This window comes from Calypte anna, chromosome 4 (genome assembly GCF_003957555.1).
Source record: "Calypte anna isolate BGI_N300 chromosome 4, bCalAnn1_v1.p, whole genome shotgun sequence".
Taxonomy (NCBI): domain Eukaryota; kingdom Metazoa; phylum Chordata; class Aves; order Apodiformes; family Trochilidae; genus Calypte; species Calypte anna.
This window is the reverse complement of record NC_044247.1, coordinates 13,841,178-13,860,281: the sequence shown is the minus strand read 5'-3', so window position 1 is coordinate 13,860,281 and position 19,104 is coordinate 13,841,178. Positions and strand designations below refer to the sequence as shown.

Below are 19,104 nucleotides of genomic sequence, written 5' to 3'. Positions count from 1 at the left end.
TATAATTTGGTTGTGGAGAAATGGTACAGGCCCAAGAGATGTGTTGAGCATGGAAAACCTTAACCCCAGGAGCTAGGGGAAGGAGGGGTCACCTTCAGGATCACTCCCAATTCCCACAAATAATCTACTCTGAGAAAGAATTGAAAGCAAATACATCCTGAATCCAGCAAATCTGTGATTCTCTACCCAGAGTTCTGCCCATAGAGGTTCATGCCAGCTTCCTCCCACCTTTTGCCTATAATAAGCTTTTTTGTTCCCTATCAGCATTAGCTAATTTGATGGCTTTCAGCTGCAGCTGAGTTTGCTGCTTTGATGCTTAAAAGGAGCCCTTGATTTTCTACAACCTTCTTCCTCTTCATTGTGAACAGAGCACCAAGAAGTTTTGTCTAGGGTTTTCCTTTGAGGTTTGGCATTCTGAAACACAGAAAGTGCATGACACTCTGTGACAGCTGCTCAGTGAAACACAGGCACACGTCTGACATCCATCTCATCTGGTCCAGAGACTATTAGGTAATATGCCTAGAAATGTTTTCTTTTTAATGTGTTCTGACAATTATCACTGAAACCTTTATTTTGTTCTTTGATAAGATCATTTTTATTTTACTACATAACCTAATTTTAAGCATACATCTTTAAGCACTGAAGTGCTGTTAATCAGGTGTCAAGTTAAGTTTTTCTTCTCTAAAAGTTTAGTAAGTTGAGATTGAAGAATCAGCTGATTCATGCTGAAATAAAACTTTCTTAAGCACAAATCAGGAAAAAAAAACAAAAACCAAAGAAGGAAGATGTAACTTTTCTCACAAAGTTATAGTTCACCTAGAGCTGGAAGCTTCTGTTTAGGTAGTTTTTATGAGGCAAAATCTCTGTCATTTTTGGTTTAAGAAGCTTATATATTTTATACTTTCTGCTGCATGTAAGGCAGATCCCTGGATGTTCTGCACCCCTTGGGTTCTCTTCAGTTAATGCCTAGGTAGATCTGGTTTAACCTTTCTGTCTCCCTCTTCACTATTTTCCCTCCCTGGGGAAAGTGCTTTGCAATTTTGAGTCTCCTTTGAGTTCAGTTCCATTTTTCTGGTTTGTTATTATTTTGGGGAATCTGAAACTTCTCACAAAGAGCACTATCTAGTGTAATACCTAGACATGTACTTATATCTATAATTATGTAATTGGATACTGACAAAAAGATTGCCCAGGAATTCAGATTGGAAAGCACTGGGCTGGGAATTTTTCCACGTTTCTATCCTTCAGTGGTTGTTTCAGGTGATTTTGTGTACCCTCTGGCAGCTTACTGCAGCCTTTCCTGAAGCTGGCTGAAAGGATATAATAATCTGAAAGTAGAGTCTGCCAGACTGCCAAAATGTATTCGCAGTTTATGTGCAGACCAGTGATACAGCAAGGAAACATTGTAATAAAAACCATTTCTGATCACCGCTTCCCAGAATTCTACAGGACACAAAAAAAGCCTTAGAGAAAAAAGAGGAGCTGGCAGCCTGGGTTTCATTCTCTTACAAATACTTCAGCTTAATATATGGATTCTCTTGTTTGCCTTCTCCATTGATGTTTAGCTGCTCATTAAAAATAATCCTATGAAATAAAGGGAAACATGTCCAGATCAGCTGGATTTTTGTACTTTAATAATACAGTATTTATCTAATATGTATATACATTGTATGTCTAAGCAGATATTTTTTTTTTTTTAATTTGGGACATTTGCAATCCAAAAGAAGATTTAGACATATCCCCCCCTGTAATAACTAGCCAAAAATCAGAATTCACATGATCAGCTTCTCTATCCAACCGTGTCTGCTGCTAATCCATAAACAGCACATGTGTTTGCATGGTTTATCTGCAGTCACATAATATCAGAGAATTTTCAGACAGGCAAAGATTCCCTAAAACTAATCGTGTGACTGTAAATCCTGTTCATTCTGGAGAGTCAGAAATGGAGCAAGTTTGTGAGTCTGCTCATGATAATCATGTGTCATATTTCAGTAAAAAAAAAAATAAATTCTGTAGTTCTGAGGATGTTTAACATCCTGTGACTTGCCATGTATTGCTCCCTAATGACAATTTGAAAACCTTGAAGAGGATGGACAAGGCTGCAGGAAGGACATAGACTGAGGTATATGTTCTAACGGGGTTTTTGGAGAGCAAAACTTGGTTCTATTTTTATATTAAAGGGCAAATTAGAAATTCTGTGCTTCGTCTAGAGGTGTTGTATGCATGGACTCATCTGCAAAGCAGTTTTGTCAGGCCCCAGCTGATTCGCCCAAGTGTTTAATGAGGAGACTGCCTTGGAAAGGTGAAATTTCTTGTTCAAGTTCACACAACCTTTTGGCAAAGCCAAAAATAGAGTCTAGATGAATGTCATTGCCAAGGCCAGTTCTCCCTAACTCTGGCAGTCCCGATTATAAGCATCTCAAATGTAAATAGGAATTAGGAACATCTCTAAAACACAGAGGACGTGTCACAGAATAGCTGTTGATGAAGGAACTGGAGAAAGGCTGTGCCTGTAGGAGGTGTCCCAGCTGCAATCTGACTGCTGCATCCTTCAGCAGCCTCTAATGAGCCTCTAAATGCAAGCCCAGGCTCTGTTGGGATGCACACAAACACAGGTTTGAAAACAACTTATTAAAATGACTTATGAACGTGCAGTCACTTCATTGTCACACAGAAAAATAATTTGGACTTAGTGCCAGAAGAAGATCTGCCAGAATCTCTAACATCACATAAAACCACTGGAAACATTGATTCTCTTTTTTAGGATAATGTTATTGGGCTCTTACATAAATTGATTTTTTTCTTTTGCCTCAGAGGAAAGCACTTGCAACCTATTGCCTATTCCCTTCCTTTCCACTAAAATAATTGTTTTTTCAGGTTTCATAGATACTTTGCTCTAATACTTCAAATCTTAAGATTTACAGTGAAATACTTTGTCATTATCTCTCACAGCCTCATCAAACATGCCTTGCTTCTTTTTGTAGAGTATATATTAAATCCTGACAATTCAAATTATAGTTTTCCATTTTCTCCATGCCCTGTTTGTTGACTCACTGCTTGTTTCCATATCTTCTTTTTTGTGTGTGTGGTTTTTTTTTGTTTGCTTGCTTGTTTGTATTTGGTTTGGGTTTTTTTTTTCCCCATGGTGTTTGCTGTTTATTTTCCCACTTCAGTAAAATTCCCAAATAAGAAGAAAAAGCTAGATGTTAAACAGGGATTTTTCTCTGACATTATTTCTGATCCTCCCTATAATCTGTTAGAGTTCCCTCACAGATAAACCATTAGACACACTTCATGTGAGTAAATTTTTGCATTTAGATTACCCAGGCATTAGAATTTCTAGTTTTTCTCTCTGAATATCAAAACTTCCCTAATTTTGGGTTGCTTATTTTCAAAGTGGTGGATTGGTTGCTTGGGGTTTTTTTGTTTTGTTTTGTTTTTTTTTTAAGATCTGATGATCTGATTTACTCTTCAATATTTCACATATTTGCTTGTCCCTCCTTTTTTTTCTTTTTAAATCAAATTTCTTTCTAATTCCTGTAACCCATTTAGCAGTGCTGGCAGTAAGGTTAATGCTGTGCTGAATGGACTGAAATCTCCCTTCACTGCCCTGGCAATGAGCCAAGTACTGTGGAAAAAGACAGCTTAGTTTAAGCAATCTTATCACCATGGTAATAGCTCCTCTAAGGGGACAATGAGGTACCAGACCATGAACCTGCAGTTCAATTATCATTCATTTATATAAACGTCCAAGAACTAGAATAAAAAGTATAGTGTGTGGGGTTCAGGGCAATTATGATTTTTAGTTGCTATTCAGCAGTATTTCAGAGTTTGTGGCTCTACACACTTAAAAACTTGAAAGCTTTTGGAGTTCAAGAAGTTTTTTTAGCTTCTCGTGTAGATGGAGTCATTCTTTGTTTATTTTAGAGTTATTTAAGATGCATATATAAGACCATGTGGATTTCTGTTTTGCTAAAAATATCCTATAATTCTTTTTAGTGTAGGGGAGATCTTGGCAACTCTCTCTTATTCAGTACTATACTTCTCCCTTGCTCTTTTTTAATCAAGCTTGTAATTATTTGCACTCCAGAAAGTACAGTGGCAGCCTTTCAAACCACAGAAATCTCTTATTTCCTCATGTTCTACTTCAGCTCAAGTAGTACTAAAAGCACAAAAAGCTGAAGAAAAAAATTAATAAACAAATACACAGAGAGAGAGAAAGGTCTTGGAGGGTTCATTCTGTCTCCTTCATCTCTTCATCTGAGCATCTTGTGTGTGTTTCCCCCAATGCAGAGATAGAGAAAACACTTTTATGCCTTATCCCCCCACTTCAAGGTTTCCATGGCAAAGAGAAAAGCTTTTACAGTTTCTAAGTGACTCAGGTGCTGATAATCAGAAACCACCAAGGAGACAATTACTATTTGGGCTCTGCAGCTCATCAGCAACTTGTTTGCAAACAGCTCCTGCTCCTGGGTTAAATGACCCCACTCATGGAGGGCTCTGGTTATGATCTTTCCTTCAAGTCATGTTGAGCAGTATTTGCTATGATGACATTTCACTTGTATTTTGTCATTTTCTAACTAATTACAGAAGAAATCTAAGCTACAGAAAGGCTGACTGTATTAAAAACAGACACATGGGAAGGGTTTTAAATTCAGTCCAAGTCCCATGTGTTTTCACTGCATAGAACAAAAGATCCTAAGAATATTTAAGACATCTGAATTGTAAAAGATAAATTGAAAACTGTAAACATGACCATGAACTTAAAATAAAAGGTGTCAATATGACCTAAGGCTAATAATGTGAGAATTAAATCATCTTTTATGGAAACAAAAATACAAACATTTGTCAATGTACAAACAATATACAATGAAGTACAATTTTCACATTAAGAGTAATGGCACTTGTGTGGCCTTTTTTTGGGATAACTTGAAATCCAGTCAGTAAGGACAGTAAGGAATTTTAAATTATGCATATCCTCTACTGGGTTTTTTTATTTGGGAAGAGCTCAGTGTGGCCTTCCTTGGAACAGTGGGATAGTGTGTGTGTGTAGGGCTGGGAGTTTTTGCAGGGTTAATATAGTAACGGGAACATGATGCAGATACTCTGTGCTTATTATTATAATCATGCAATAGTATGTAAAGATATAAATACAAGATATGCTGTTATTTTATGGGCACCAAGAAGCCAGCAGCCTGTTCCTATGAAACATTTTCTATGAAAGCATTTTCATTTAGAAAACTGGAATCAGACTGAATATAAATTTTGAAAGAGAAAGATAATCAGAGTTTGATACAAAGAGTCCAGGCTGATTTGGGAAACAGAGCCCGTGTGTAGGATAAAGGGTCAGAGATATGCAAAAGATCATATCTTTTCAATTTGAAGAAAAACACATCTGTATGTGTGATGTTACTGCCTGCCTGGCTTCTAAGCACAGAATAAAAGCAACATCATTTCAGTACTGGTATCTCTGTCTTTTTCACTTCATGGTTTCAAAGTACTCAGTAAATATTACATACTATTCTTCATATAATCCATGGAAATATTATTGCAAGAACTATTGTTCTTGTTTTCCAGATCAAAAGTTAAAAAAAAAAAAATATTGGGGAAAACAAGTAGACCAAAACATTATTTCCCTTACTCCTTTTTTACCTGTGTGCATTGACCAGGTTTGGTCAGCTGTTGTTTAAAGTGCCAGAGGAAAGTCCTAAGCCACAGAAAAGCACTTCTGAAAAATACTGTATTAATGAAGAGATGGCACTGGGTTTTGTTTTGTTTTTTGGGTTTTTTTTTCCCACTAAATAGCCAATGAAACCTGAAGACAGTGGTGTGTTGAACAACTGTTCCATTTTCACAACTGTACTTGATTGATTTTGGCACTGTCCTATATTCATATAATTATTGTCCCAGATTTCTGCCAGAGACTTGAAAGTTTAGTCACCTGGTTAACAGGCTTAGCTTGCCTACAGCAACAGCAGAGAAGTGAATCACCCTCATGTCACTTGTTGTTCTGTACTGAAGTGAAAAGTAAAGGATACAGATTCTTTGTGCATCCTTTCACATCCAGGGTCACAGGACTAAGTTCTCAGGCACTGTGTAAGATAAACATGAGTGAATTCAAGGGAAGCAATTCTATGGGAATTAATCAAAAGGCAAGTCCAGCTCAAAGAGGAATATTTAACAAAGCAGTTCTATCTATTCCCAAAGACAAATCTCTAGGGGCTTTCAAGTGTATTTCAATTATACTTGTAAAAATAGAATGATGAAATAAATTAGATAAATAGTTTTCCTGGCCATTTCCCTCTTCTTTCATCCATGAGCATTCTTGTTCCTACAGTTCTTGTATGCCAAAAGATGAAACAAAGCAGATAAAATCATAGATCAGATTCTATCTATAATTATAAGCCATGTCCCCCTTTCACATACAGTTTACTTGGGTTGGTTTTCAAGGTGAGGGTTTAGTGCAGGTATCTTTGTTGTCAAGAAGGTGTCATGGCTTTATACTATATACTTACCTTAGAAGAGCTGTCTTGTTTTTATACTATATAACTTGCTGAGTACCAGATGTGAGCTATATGAACAGAGGACCATACTCATGCACCTTTTTTTACCTCTCCCACTTTGGGTACAAAAAAGGATACAGAGAAAATCAGGAAAATGGGAATTTCTGCCTTTCCCCACTATCACAGGAAATATTAAATGACTTGGTCATATAACAGTGGTTTTCTCATGGGTGATGTTTGCCAAAGTAGATGGGCATATGTTCCAAATCTCTTTTGGCATTTTTATTTTTTCTTGTTATGCCAAAAATCAGAATTCTTCTTACATTTCACCTACTCTGTCTCTTAATAATTCCCTTGGATAACTAAACTAATTACCTCAATTACTTATAAATTGACATAAATATATTTGTATTTATTATATACAGTCACAGAATGTAGTTGAAAGGAAATTGAAAAATATAAATGACTAAACTGAAGACTTAGTTTTCCTACCACAGGGCTTTGCAGCAATTTGTAACACTTGAGGTGTAACTATTTCTTCAATGTGAAACACCTACAAGTACAAAGGTTTTCCTACTTGTTTTATTCAGGAGAAGTGCAGGACCAGTTTTTGGCCAAGGCATTGCAAGATATGTGTTTCTACTACCTCACCTGGTGGTTCACTTTTAAAACTGCTTTTTCTCCATCATTTTTTCCTTTTACAAACCTCTAGTTTTAAATGGAAATGGAGGGAAAACATGCTAAAGGTACAAACAGAAGTACATTTCTGAGCCTGCAGACACTAAGCAGGGGTAACTGCATGAAATGTACCCAGGTGATATCAAGCCCTTGACAAAGTTGAGGGACATTACTGCAGTACTGGGCTATAAAAATCTTTTCTTAAAATTTAATTAAGGAATTCTGTGTGGAGTTATTCTGGTTTATGTAATCGTGTTAAGTTAATGCCACATGAATTCAGTTGAGATGCTGCTTCGTGTGTAGCTCTTGTAAGACTAAAAAGCCAAAAAGAACATAACAAAATGTCCTAATAGAGAAGGGTGAAAAGAAAGAAATGAACCCCTAACCTTCTTCTAGCTCAGAATTCATCATTTTTGTATGAACTGCACTCTTGGAGCTCTGCACTGTTCCTCTTCAGGTTGAACAAGAGCACTTAGAGAGCCACATGAAACTGCTTCTTTAGAGAAAGTTGTTCTGGGATCAGCAGGACTAAGAGATTTAATTTCATGTTTTCTGACACCTGAACTCCCGAATAACTCCTTTCCCCCCTGCCAGGGTAGCAGGTTTAGCCCTGGCTGTCTGTCAGCCACCCTGTTCAGCTGGCAGAGGGGCCTGGAGAGGCTGAGCTGAGAAATGGGAGCTTGTTGTGGGTTTTGTTGGATTTGAAGTGGGATTGGGAGTCTTGGTGTGTGTGTGTGTGTGTCCCACCCAGTTTTTATGAGTCTGGAAGAAGCTTTTTCATCCTGTCAACTTTGCTTGAGAAGATGCAAAATTCAAATGTTTGACATTTGTAGAGAGGAACAAATTGACAGATGGGTAAACAGACATGGTGATTACCTTAAGAAAAGGTTTCTGAACTGCCTCTTTTCTAACATGAAATTCTTCCTGATCCTTTTAATATTTATGTATTGGAATCAGTGATTTTGCAGAATTGATAGTAAGAGCTTAACATGTCCTGAAGTCCTTTGGGAAGAGTGGTGTGCTCAGAATGATGAGGAGTTGGCTGCATTTATGAGAACATTCTCATGGTCCAGATTTGGAAATTTGTCACCAGTGGCTTTTCAAATTCTATAGAAATGCTTTTGGATTCTCAATTTACTCTCCCCAAAATGGAAAGCACAGACAATTACGATTTTTAACATTTTCTTGACATTATTTCATTGGCAGCTCAGTTCTAGTGTAACACTGCCTCAAGTCTGTTTTACTACGAGTCAGAGCTATGTAAATTTTCCTCTGTATTAATAGAGTCATCTGTCTGCAAGGGTGTGAGCTGAAGGCAGCTTCTCTGCACTCTTCTGCTATTAAAGAAATCCCTCTGCACATGAGAATTTTACTATCAGGCTACGAGGCCACATTCCTAAATCCCTGTGCAAGAGAATGAAATTATTCCTGGCTATTGATTACAAGGCTGTTAGAGCCTTAATAAGAACTTCCAGTTCAGCACTTCCTTCCCTTTACCTCTGATATCTTTGAGCTAGGCACCATAAAGGACAATCAATACTGTCAATATCAGGCTATCTGGTTTGATTTCAAAAAAATTAAATAAGGTCATTATCAAATAAGTAGGGTTTTGTTGTTATGCCTTGAAAATGTAAAGCAGGTAAAGAGCTATTGACTGTTTATATACCTTATTTGTGTGCATATATATATATACATATTTTATATATGTGCTTGCATGTAATATATTAGTTCATTTGGTGATTGTTTTCTTGAATATCAGTAGGAATTTTGTTGTGACAATTCTTTCCTGCTGCCAATCTAAATGACTTTGTATTTTAATAATTGCTGACTGAAAATTAAGGCTTCATGTGCTTGCAGGAGACTTCATGTGTGACAATGAAACACTGAAGCCAAAATAACCAACTGTATTCTCACGCCTGATATGAAGGAAGCAGATTTATCTATTTATAAATCTTTTATAGCTTTTAAATATGTCTTTATTTTGCCTATAGACAGTTAGGTTGCTGCATTTGAAATCATTATTTTACTACAACCTGATTCAGAATTTTTGTACTGAAATAGTTACAGGTCCCATTAGCATGTTCAGAGCATTGCCCTCTATGTAATGTACATATCTACAACAGTGAAAATCCCTGGGAAAGGTAACTAAAACATGTTGTCTAATGTAATGCCAGGATGCTGTACACAGTCAGATTCTCTTGGTTTTTTGGGTTTTTTTGGGTTTTTTTGTCTGAGTGCTGTTTACTTGGGTTATAAGTATAAAGCAGGAATAAATAGTACTCAAGATAAGCAACACAAAAATCTCATTATCATGGTTTGCCTCCTGATCAGCAGCCTCCTGATATGCAGACACTAATTTGTAATGCAAGCTAAATGGTAGTCTCATTTACTTTCTTTTTTATATAAGTGCCTAAATGCAAGGCCCTTTAAAAGATAAAACTGCTCTGTAATACCTTTTTATTTTATTTTGAGAACTGAAAGCTTTCTTTTAAAATCTCACAGTGGAAATGTATCGTATTATACTCATTACACCATTTTAGCAATTACCTTTTCAGGAACATGTATTTACAAGATTCTTAAAGTCAAATGTCACAGTGTAATCATGTTTCATACTCCTGAGTGTTTGATCCTGTGTACATCCCACAGTGAATCCATCACAGGCATTTTATCAGCATGGATTTACTGATCCATATGTGTATTCAAAAGATTTCTCTTGTGCCTTGCTGAAGGTGTGAAGTTCCATTTGTCACTGGGAAGACTTTTGGCCAGTTCAGCTGTGAGGTGTGGCCCTGGCTTTTGGCTTGCAGGAATCATAATGCCACCTGATTCTAAATGCAAGATCCTCCTTCCATTTTCCTAGAAACACCTGAGGGCTATTTGAACCCCCCAGCACAAGAGGTGTGGTAGTGCTTGCCTGGGTGTCAGGGTTTAACACTGGCCTGGAAATTAAACCAAGTAACAGCTGCTCTCTATTAATCCCCTCTCCCCTCTCTGATAAAGAAAGGAGAGAGAATAAGGGAGAGAGACTGATGGGTTGGAAACTGAACTACACAGCTTTAATGAAACAGTAATGATAAATAGGAAAAATTACTAAATCTATACAAATATATGGGAAAAATGGATACCACGTTCCTTGCCCCCAGTAACTCTCACCTCACCACCAAGGCTGCAGGGCAGCCCTGGGAAAGTCCAGGCTGGAATCCTGGGGTCAGCAGCAGTTGGGAGCTGGAGGCAGGAACACACAGATTCAGGCTGGGATGGATCAGGACCACAGGCAGAGGAACGGACGGAATCCTTCCAGGATGTTAAAGCAAAACAGGGACAAGAGAAGAAGGGGAAGCAGGAAGGGATTTGACCCTCGTGATCCCTCAAATCTATACTGAATATGAGGTGTATGGGATGGAATACTCTGTTTGGTCAATTCTGGCATCTATCTTGTCCGTTCCTCCCCAAAGGAGGGCTGCAGGTGGGACCTCTTTATTCCTTCTGGAGGGTAAAATGTTCCTCAGAACTGAGCAGTGTCCCTGGTTCTGCACACCAGTCTCTGGCTGTAAATATAAACACCGAGTGTGATCAGTCCCAGAAGCAGACACTGACTGAGAAACTTGCAGTTAATTTCAGCAAGTGCAGCTACTGACAAGAGACTTAGCTGAAAGCAAAAGTACAAGACAGAAAATCACCTTTATCCTGGCCCAAACCAGGACACTGGGGATCTGCAGATCACTTGCACAGCTCTCAGCTGATGGAGGATCAGAGACCCTGGGGTTTGTGAGAACCACCAGCAATGAGAGTCACAGATGCTCTGACTGACCTGGAAGCTTGTAGGAAAAGTTCAGATCACCCAAACTGCAAGGGCATTGTTGCCTCACATCAGGGTCTGGCTCACAAAGCAAAGAGCTGGCAAGCTCAGCAGAGCTCCACATTGTTCCCTAGGAAATTCCTTCCCAAGTTGGGAGATTCAACAGAAGGGCTGCAGAGCTTCAGAACAAATCAGTGCTCTGCTGGCAGCCCCTGCTCTTACAAACTGTGTGGTGTCAGTGCCCCTTCCCTGGCTTTCTCTGCTCAGACCTGGTGGCTGGAGAGACAACAGCACTGAGAAGATCTGAAGCTCTTTGGGTGGTGTGTGTGGTGTGGATTAGATGGGTGCCAGTCAGGAAGGAGTCCCCTGAAGAAGATTGCTTGCTTAGATAAAAGGAAAGAAGGTCCAAACAAAGGTGCTGTTTCCAAAAGATGATGTGGTTGGTATGGTCAGCCTTCAGTGTGTCCTTTTTTGAGACAATTTCTGAGCATATTGCACAGCAAGTTATTGTTTAACATGGAGTATCCTTTCCTAAATTCTCTTCGAGAGCACTTCAGTCTAAAAACCACCCATCTTCCTCTAGAGAATTACTGTATTCCTGCACCAGAGCTCGTTCTGCAAGGCACATTTCTGTCTCTTGTTTTTTTGTGCTAATGTAGGTCTTTACTATTTTTTCTTGAAAGCAATCAGTCCTCCAAAGTATGCTGAAATAGGTCTCCAAATGAATTTGTTCGTAGGATGCTTGAGAATCACCACAATAGGTAAAATCATTTGAAGAAAAACTCTCAAAATCTCAAAATAGCTCAATTAAGAATCCTGAAGAAATTGTACTCACCCTAGAGAATTTCTGCTACGTAGTCACCTTTCTCTTTTTATATATAGACTTTTTTTTTCTTTTTTTCTTTTTTTTTTTCCTATTTCATATGTTCTGTAGAGAATCCCTACTAAAAATTAATATTCAGAGTGGTACCTTTTTTTCTGCTCCTGGTGAGATAAAGCCAGTTGTGTGTTTGTGGATGGAAGGGGTGCTGCTGGCAGTAATTCCCGTGCCTCAGGCATTCCTGTGTGACAAGGCACATGGGGGCTGCTCCTCTTGGAGGACCCCCAAGTGCTGTGCTGAGAAATAACCTTTCCTCAGCATTATTCTGAGCCACTGGGAGGATAGTTTAGAATTCATTTACGTGATATTGTTGCACTAAAAATTGCTGGAAGTCTTGCGGCGTGTTGAAAAACTTTTAGTACAGAGAGTATTCAAATACACATTTCCCTGTCTTTGATATTTTCTGTGGGTATGTGCAGTGTTCATCAAACAGTGCTGACATAGTTCCTTTCACTTCTGGAATCACAAGGTGGTTTTTACAACATGGTTCTTTTGTCTTCTTTTCCTAGGCATTTCCTATTTAAACACGGATCTGGGTCTTCAGCTATCTTCAGCGCAGCCAGTCAGAACTATCCTTTAACATCCAATACTGTTTACTCTCCACCTCCTAGGCCTCTCCCTAGAAGCACCTTTTCTAGACCCACCTTCACTTTTCACAAACCTTACAGGTGTTGCAACTGGAAGTGCACTGCTCTCAGTGCCACAGCCATCACCGTCACCCTGGCGCTGTTGCTAACCTATGTTATTGGTAAGCCTCTCTTTTCTTTTCTTTTCTCTGCTCAACTTTTCCTCACCATTTCTGCTCTGTTGTCTTGCTGCCTTTTGCACTAATCCATGTTTTACTAATCATGCTGTTAGCTGCTTTATAAATTCTAGCAAGCAAAATGCTAGCTTGGGCAGAGGTTGAGTAGGACATGGCGTTCTCATTAACTTTCTACTCTGTTAACCTTGATACTGCCTAATAGAGAAAGAAATATTATTGAAGATGACATGTTTATACTAGCAGAAGACTCCTACTGATTTTAATTGCTGTGATGTTTTTCTTAAATTAAACATTTGATTATCATATTAAGCCTTACAACATTGTTGCTCTTAAAGAATTATTTGGAAAAGACTGATAATTCTTAATCGTGTTTTGCCTTGCTGGCTCTGTCTCATTCTTCAGTCTGATAACAATTTAAATATTTTTTTTTCCTTTTAATTCTTATATCATTGGGTAGAATGACAGCTAGCTCTAAAATGTATTTTACACCACACTTTCGGAGATATATTTTGAGATATATTTTGCTATCTCTTTATTAAATTTGAGTTTCAGAAAAATGCTACATAGTCTAAAGTGCAGTTACTTAATTTCCAACTCATCTTTGTAAGTTCGTTGCATTTTGTTGTTATGGAAGATTGTGAGAATTTATCAGAGCATCTAGAACTGCCTTCCTTTTGGGGGGGAAAATAGATATCTTGGAGGTGAACTTGGAGTCATTGTGATTACAGCCATACATGGGAGGGCAGGTCCTTGTGATTGATGAGATGGCATTTTGGCTGAACATTAACAGTTGCATTGGTTTTTCAATCTGGATTGAAAAGATTACAGAACATTTATGATGTAGAATCTTAAAATTAGACTGTGCCTTCTGTAAACGTAGGGCAAATAATTAATTTTCATTTCTGTGATGCACTTTCTCACTTTTGGTTGGTTGGTTTTGTTGCCAGTTGCAGGAGGGCAGGAGCCAGAGTATCCCCAGCATTTTATAGCCTGAATGGGAATAACTGGGTTTGTCTGGAAGAGTGGTTTGTACTTGGAAATACTTGTACAGGTGCAAGTAGAGGTACCTCCAAACCAATAAGTGGCTCCTGAGTTTCTGTATTCTCTGAACAAATGTCTTTATGGTGAAAATTATTTCAATTTCAGTCACTTTTTGTTTTTCTGCTTGTTTTTTAGTTTGCTTTTTTTTTTTGGTCCCATAGTGACAAAGTTCTGGTTGCTGTCAGTCAGATGCTCACCAGGAGGGATTTTTTTCTAGCATCCCCCATCTAATGCAGATGGGAAAGCAGATTTCATCATTTCTGGTGTATGATTATTTGAAAGCACCTGAGGATCTAGTAAGCTACATTAATTGCAAATTTAAGTAACAGCTGGTGAGCATATGCCCTCAGTTAGGACTGGCTGTATAATTTTTGCAGCCTCATCTGTTTGCTACATATTTATCCCACCCCAACCATTTTGATTTTTTTGTGGATGAAACAGTCTGTTGCTTCCCAGCATATATTTCAGCCTGCCACTGATTTTTTTTTTGACTTTTTAGAGATAAACTGCTGCATGCCATCAGCCTGAGAAGTTTGAGACTGTTCTGTGTCACTAGGAACTTAAGAGCTCTACCTGAATTTCTGGTAGACCTGTGTTTCTTTTGACCTGATAACATAAAGGTTTTAGGTGTTTTCTTGAGTTGGTCAGAACTAAGTAAAATGAAGGTGTCTTTGCACTTTATAAATTAGTAGTATTTTTAATTATGTTTTCTGCAGCAAAATATAAATCTCTGAACCAGCAAGTGTAATTCAGGCATTTTTTCCAACATGGTATTATTTGCTCTTTTTTGCCCCAGAAGTTTTTCAGCTGCATAAGCTTTCCTGAAGATTCAGGTAGTATTAGTTAACTTCTTCCAAATTAATATTCATGCTGCTCATTTCTGGTTGATTAAATATTTAAATAAGTTCATTTTCTCTTCTTATGAGCCAGGTACTGTGGTTCTTTCCATTTAGTTAGATATGAATAGTACCTTATAAACTATTTCCAAAGTTCACTTGCCCTGCAGGGTTTCATATTTTCATATCTTTTTACATCAAAAGTTTTAATGTGCATATTTTAAGTAAGAGGAGTGGAATATACAAAATCAAGACTTTCTGTAGCAGTCTGAAATTAAAATTCAGTCCCCCAAGTGTTTTCTCTTTGCTCACCATGATTCAGGTCAATCAGTCTTCACTCCTTCAAAGTTTCCTTTAAGCCAGAGGGTGTTAAGCCTGAGCAGTGACTGCAGCCTTGGGCCAAAATTGCAAAAAAACCCCTCAGTTTCAGGATCAAACTTAACCTGGGATCAGCTTAATCAAATAAAACATATTTTTGCTTCAACAAGAGTAATTTCTGTGAGTAGGTTCTAAAGTCAGAATGGTTACTCAAAAAATCCCCCATTTCATAAAATGGATGTTTGGTCTCCACGCTGGGAATATGTTGAATTATTTGCTGTCGAATGAAGGCAGAAATGCTTTTATTTTTCTTCTGTACTTTTATATATGTTGAGAACTGTAATGTATTCATGGCAGTCTGGGGTGCAGTTGCTTGAGATTGAGTGCCAAGAGGGGAGTAAGGCAGGTGAGAAACTGGGACTCCCCTGGGGAGGTGACATCAGTGGTTGTCATCACTCCATTATGGGCTGCAGCAGTGTCACCAGGTGCTCCCCAGAGCCTGGCCAGGGCTGGGGGAAGGAGGAAATTTCTGTTGGAGTGAAAGGCTGATGAGGTAAAACAAGTTATTTGCTCTTCAGACAGCAACATGAACTGGGCAAGATCTGCCTGCTAGCAGTCTGTGTGTCTGGAGGCTTCATCAGCTTGTGAGTGCTCTAAAGACTTAGGCAAATGAATGCTCAAGTAATAATAATAATAATAAAAATATCTTGTGAGAAAATTATTGAAATCTAGTTACCTTCAATTCTTGATTGTAAAACAGAAATGGGTACATCCCTGGCTGTGTGTTGAAATATATTTCTCTGTATGAGGTGTTTGAGGACTGAGCTGGATCCCTGTCACCTCTCTGGGCTCAGATAGAGAGGTGGCACCTTGCAGAAGTACAGTTTGGAGAACAAAACTGAAACTTCTATAGCACTTTTAATTTATTTTTTTTTATTTTATCTGGTGAGATGAGGACTAGCAGACACTGTGGGCACACTCGTTTCCAATGGCTATAACATAAATTCCAAATTATCACATGAAAGACAAAAACATATCTGTTTCATTCTGAAGATTTGCTGTGATTTGCTCTGAAGAGTATAAAATAGGCTACTATGGGATGGTAAATTCTTTTTTAATCTAATTGTAAATAACCAAAGAAGCCATCAGCAATTAAGAACGAAATTTGCCCAAAAAGATAACAATATAAAAGGCAAAAACAAGAGATAGAATAAGAAATATAGTAATTTTTCTGTAATTTTTCAGCATCACACCATTTTGTTTAAGTATACTACAGTGTTTGATGTGGCTGCTCATCTAGTCTGTTATTTTTAGCCCATTAGTAAGTAGGATTTTTCTTCCATGAAACTTCACCATTTTATTGGCAGCTGGTTTGGACTTGCAAATCACTGGTCCTATTGATCAAAGGTGCTGAACTCCTACAGTTCCTATTGATTTCAGCAGGAGATGCAAATGTTCAATCCCTCTGAAAATTGCATCCCATGTTCTTAGCTCTAACCATCCCTGACTACAAAATGACTATTTTATACCCAAATGAATTCTCAAGTATGAATATGAAGTTGTCCCTGTCCTTCATTATATTATCACTATTTATGAGTATGCACTGGAGATGGGTCCTGGGTCTTAAATTATATTCATGCAGAGGGTGAGGAAATTAAAACCTCTCTGCTGTCTGCCTTTGTGCCCTGTCATTTCTCACACTATGCACAAGGTAGACGAGTGATGGTTTTAACATTAGGAAAGACCAGACCAAATTTTAAGGATGTATCTATCTCAGTTCATAGATTTATAATGGTGGCTGCATGCCTTTATACAATATTAAAAAAGCAGGGAAAATAGAAATCCTTACCTCCAAGAACTAGAAATTACTCAGAGGAGGCTCAAGGGGAGAATATGCTGATTTTACACTGAAGAATATCATTACTAGAAGTTTCAGGTAGGCATAAAAGCTGTGGTGCAGTTCTGCAACTCTGTGAAATGTTACTGACCTCCTGAGTCTCTTCACTAGGACATGAACATCAGGGTTTCACAGCTGGAAATTGTGGTGTCTGCTTTCTCTGGCTCTTGCTGATGAACTTGATATTGTCACAAATCTTTAAGCACACTGAGGAGAAAGCCTGACAACATTGCACTGTTGTCTAAGATTAGGTTTTATTTGTTGCTAAGTCTAATGTCTGACTTAGTAATGAAAAGTTAAACCAGGCTTATGCATCCCAGTAGGAGGACTGCAGGAGAGGAGGGCATATTTCTATTCTCAGGTAAAAAAACAGGTTAGGTATAAAGAGGAGAAGGCTTGAGAAAGATGAGAATTCTTGAGAGTAAAGATGGCTATAACAAATATATGGAAAAATCCTTATTTCATGAAAGGCCATATATGTTTAAAACTAACTTACCACTTAAGTATTTGAAGAGGGGAAAAAAAAGATATTTATAAGACTGAATCAAAAATAAGTCTCAAATTCTCAAATTTTATGAGAGTGGAATGACAGAGCACTATAATTACAAAATTAAAGAACATGTTCTGTAGGTCAGGATCAGAACTTTGATTCTGACTCTTTATTTGTATTTATCATTTTCCCATTGCTTCACCCTTACAGCATCCAATTGGACCTGAGGCACTGATGCACCCATGGCTCCATGCCACAGTGAAATCCAGTTTTTTTATGTGGAACCTGCTGGCAGTTATAGAAAACAAATGCTTTCCAGAGCAGGTGCAGAAAGAATAGTCAGCTGCTTATATACATTCTAGTCCAGCTCTCCTAAAGTCTAGTCTTTAGGAGGGTGATCTGCTGAGGTTTTGTAAAATAACTGGAAGTGACAGAGAAAGATAAACAAAAGCCTTTAGTGGAGGTCAGCAATTTGGGGAGACTTCACATTTGCAGGAGTTTTTGTCCTCTGAAGTTTGTCTTGCAGGCTGATAAGTACTTATTGCCCAGGACTTTTTTGACATCTCCTCACCACTGAGAGTCTGTTTTGCACTGGAGCCAAGGCTCTTATTCATATTCTGCCAAACGTGTAGCACAGGAGTTGACAAGCTGTGCTTACACAGAAGGTAGATAAGAATAAATTAAATTAGATCATTGGCTTCATAGCAGATGGTGGGTTAATCCAGTTTACAATGAGAGTTCTGGAAAAATAAACCCTTATACATTTGTGAATATTTACTTGTAGACTGCAGAACTGCGGGGACTGAGTTAGTTTACCTGAAAGTGTCAGTTTGTTTTATTTAAATGTTGAACAAAATAAGCAATCTGGCCATTTACTTCAGAAGCAAAGACCCAAGCTTTGGTTCCAAACAAGGTCCACTGGTCTCACAGCAGTAATGTGAAGCAACCAAAAATGTGCCTCTGGATAGAGAAAATCCCTTAGGCAGCACAAAGCCACATTAGATTTTCATCTCTGTTCCATAAAGGAAATTTATGGGATGGGTAGAAGATACAAGCCTTTAATTTATCTCTTTTTTTCTGCAAGAGATCTGTTTTATACCTAGTTGTTTTTTTATTTTTTTTTACCTAAGAAGCATAATAAATTAGCCAAGAAGAGCTCTATACTTAAAGTAGAATCTTCTGCATTTGAGAGAAAGGTCATTTAAAATCACCCTGAGCAGCTCCACAGTGCAGCTTGGCCAGGGCAGGGTGGCTGAGAAAGCAGCTTAGTTTCACCACAGTCTGGCATCCTCCAGTCTCTTCAGCTCCACTGACAACAGACTTCTCCAAATTTAGCATCTGCAATAACATCCATAATGCATATTGTAAAATAGTGTATGTCCAATTCATGGCTGCAGCTTTGAATTAAGCAGGGTTATCTAACAAAATCTAAATAAAATATAGGTACGGTGGCATCCATCCTATCTCCAAACATTAGGTAAAGAGGGTCAAATTTTTTTTTCAGATATATTGTCCTGCCTGCAGATCACCTCAGTAAAAGCAATGTACAACTCTGCTTGTGGCAGAATAAAACTCAAAAGTAACACAAAGCAAAGGAATAGCATAATGATAGAGGAGAGAATATACTAGAGGTTCAAGCAAGCAAAGAAGAAATATTTTTTCAGATGAGCTTTGCCATAGCATGAAAGAACCAAGGAAACAGAGAAATCAAGTTAGCAGTTTAAAAATGCCAGGTAAAGAAGTGGAGCTGCTACAGCAGGGAGTGTTGGCACTCAGTTTCCAGCCAAGAGGTTTAGTTTGGCCAGGATGATGTTATGGCTGATGCTCCTGGTGATTCACCACAGCCCCTCCTGATTTAGAGTAGGGATTTTGCAATTGTGAAGCCCACTTGCTAGCAAG

At 38.2% G+C, this 19,104-nt stretch overlaps 1 protein-coding gene across 1 annotated transcript in view; it reads left to right on the top strand.

The window, feature by feature from the left end:
• The window catches only part of TENM1 (teneurin transmembrane protein 1), a 228,218-nt gene that overhangs the window by 78,867 nt on the left and 130,247 nt on the right, over nt 1-19,104 (top strand). The window contains exon 4 of the mRNA XM_030448930.1: nt 12,370-12,608. Within this exon, the coding sequence (XP_030304790.1) occupies nt 12,370-12,608 (239 nt within the window). The remainder of the gene's footprint in view (nt 1-12,369; nt 12,609-19,104) is intronic.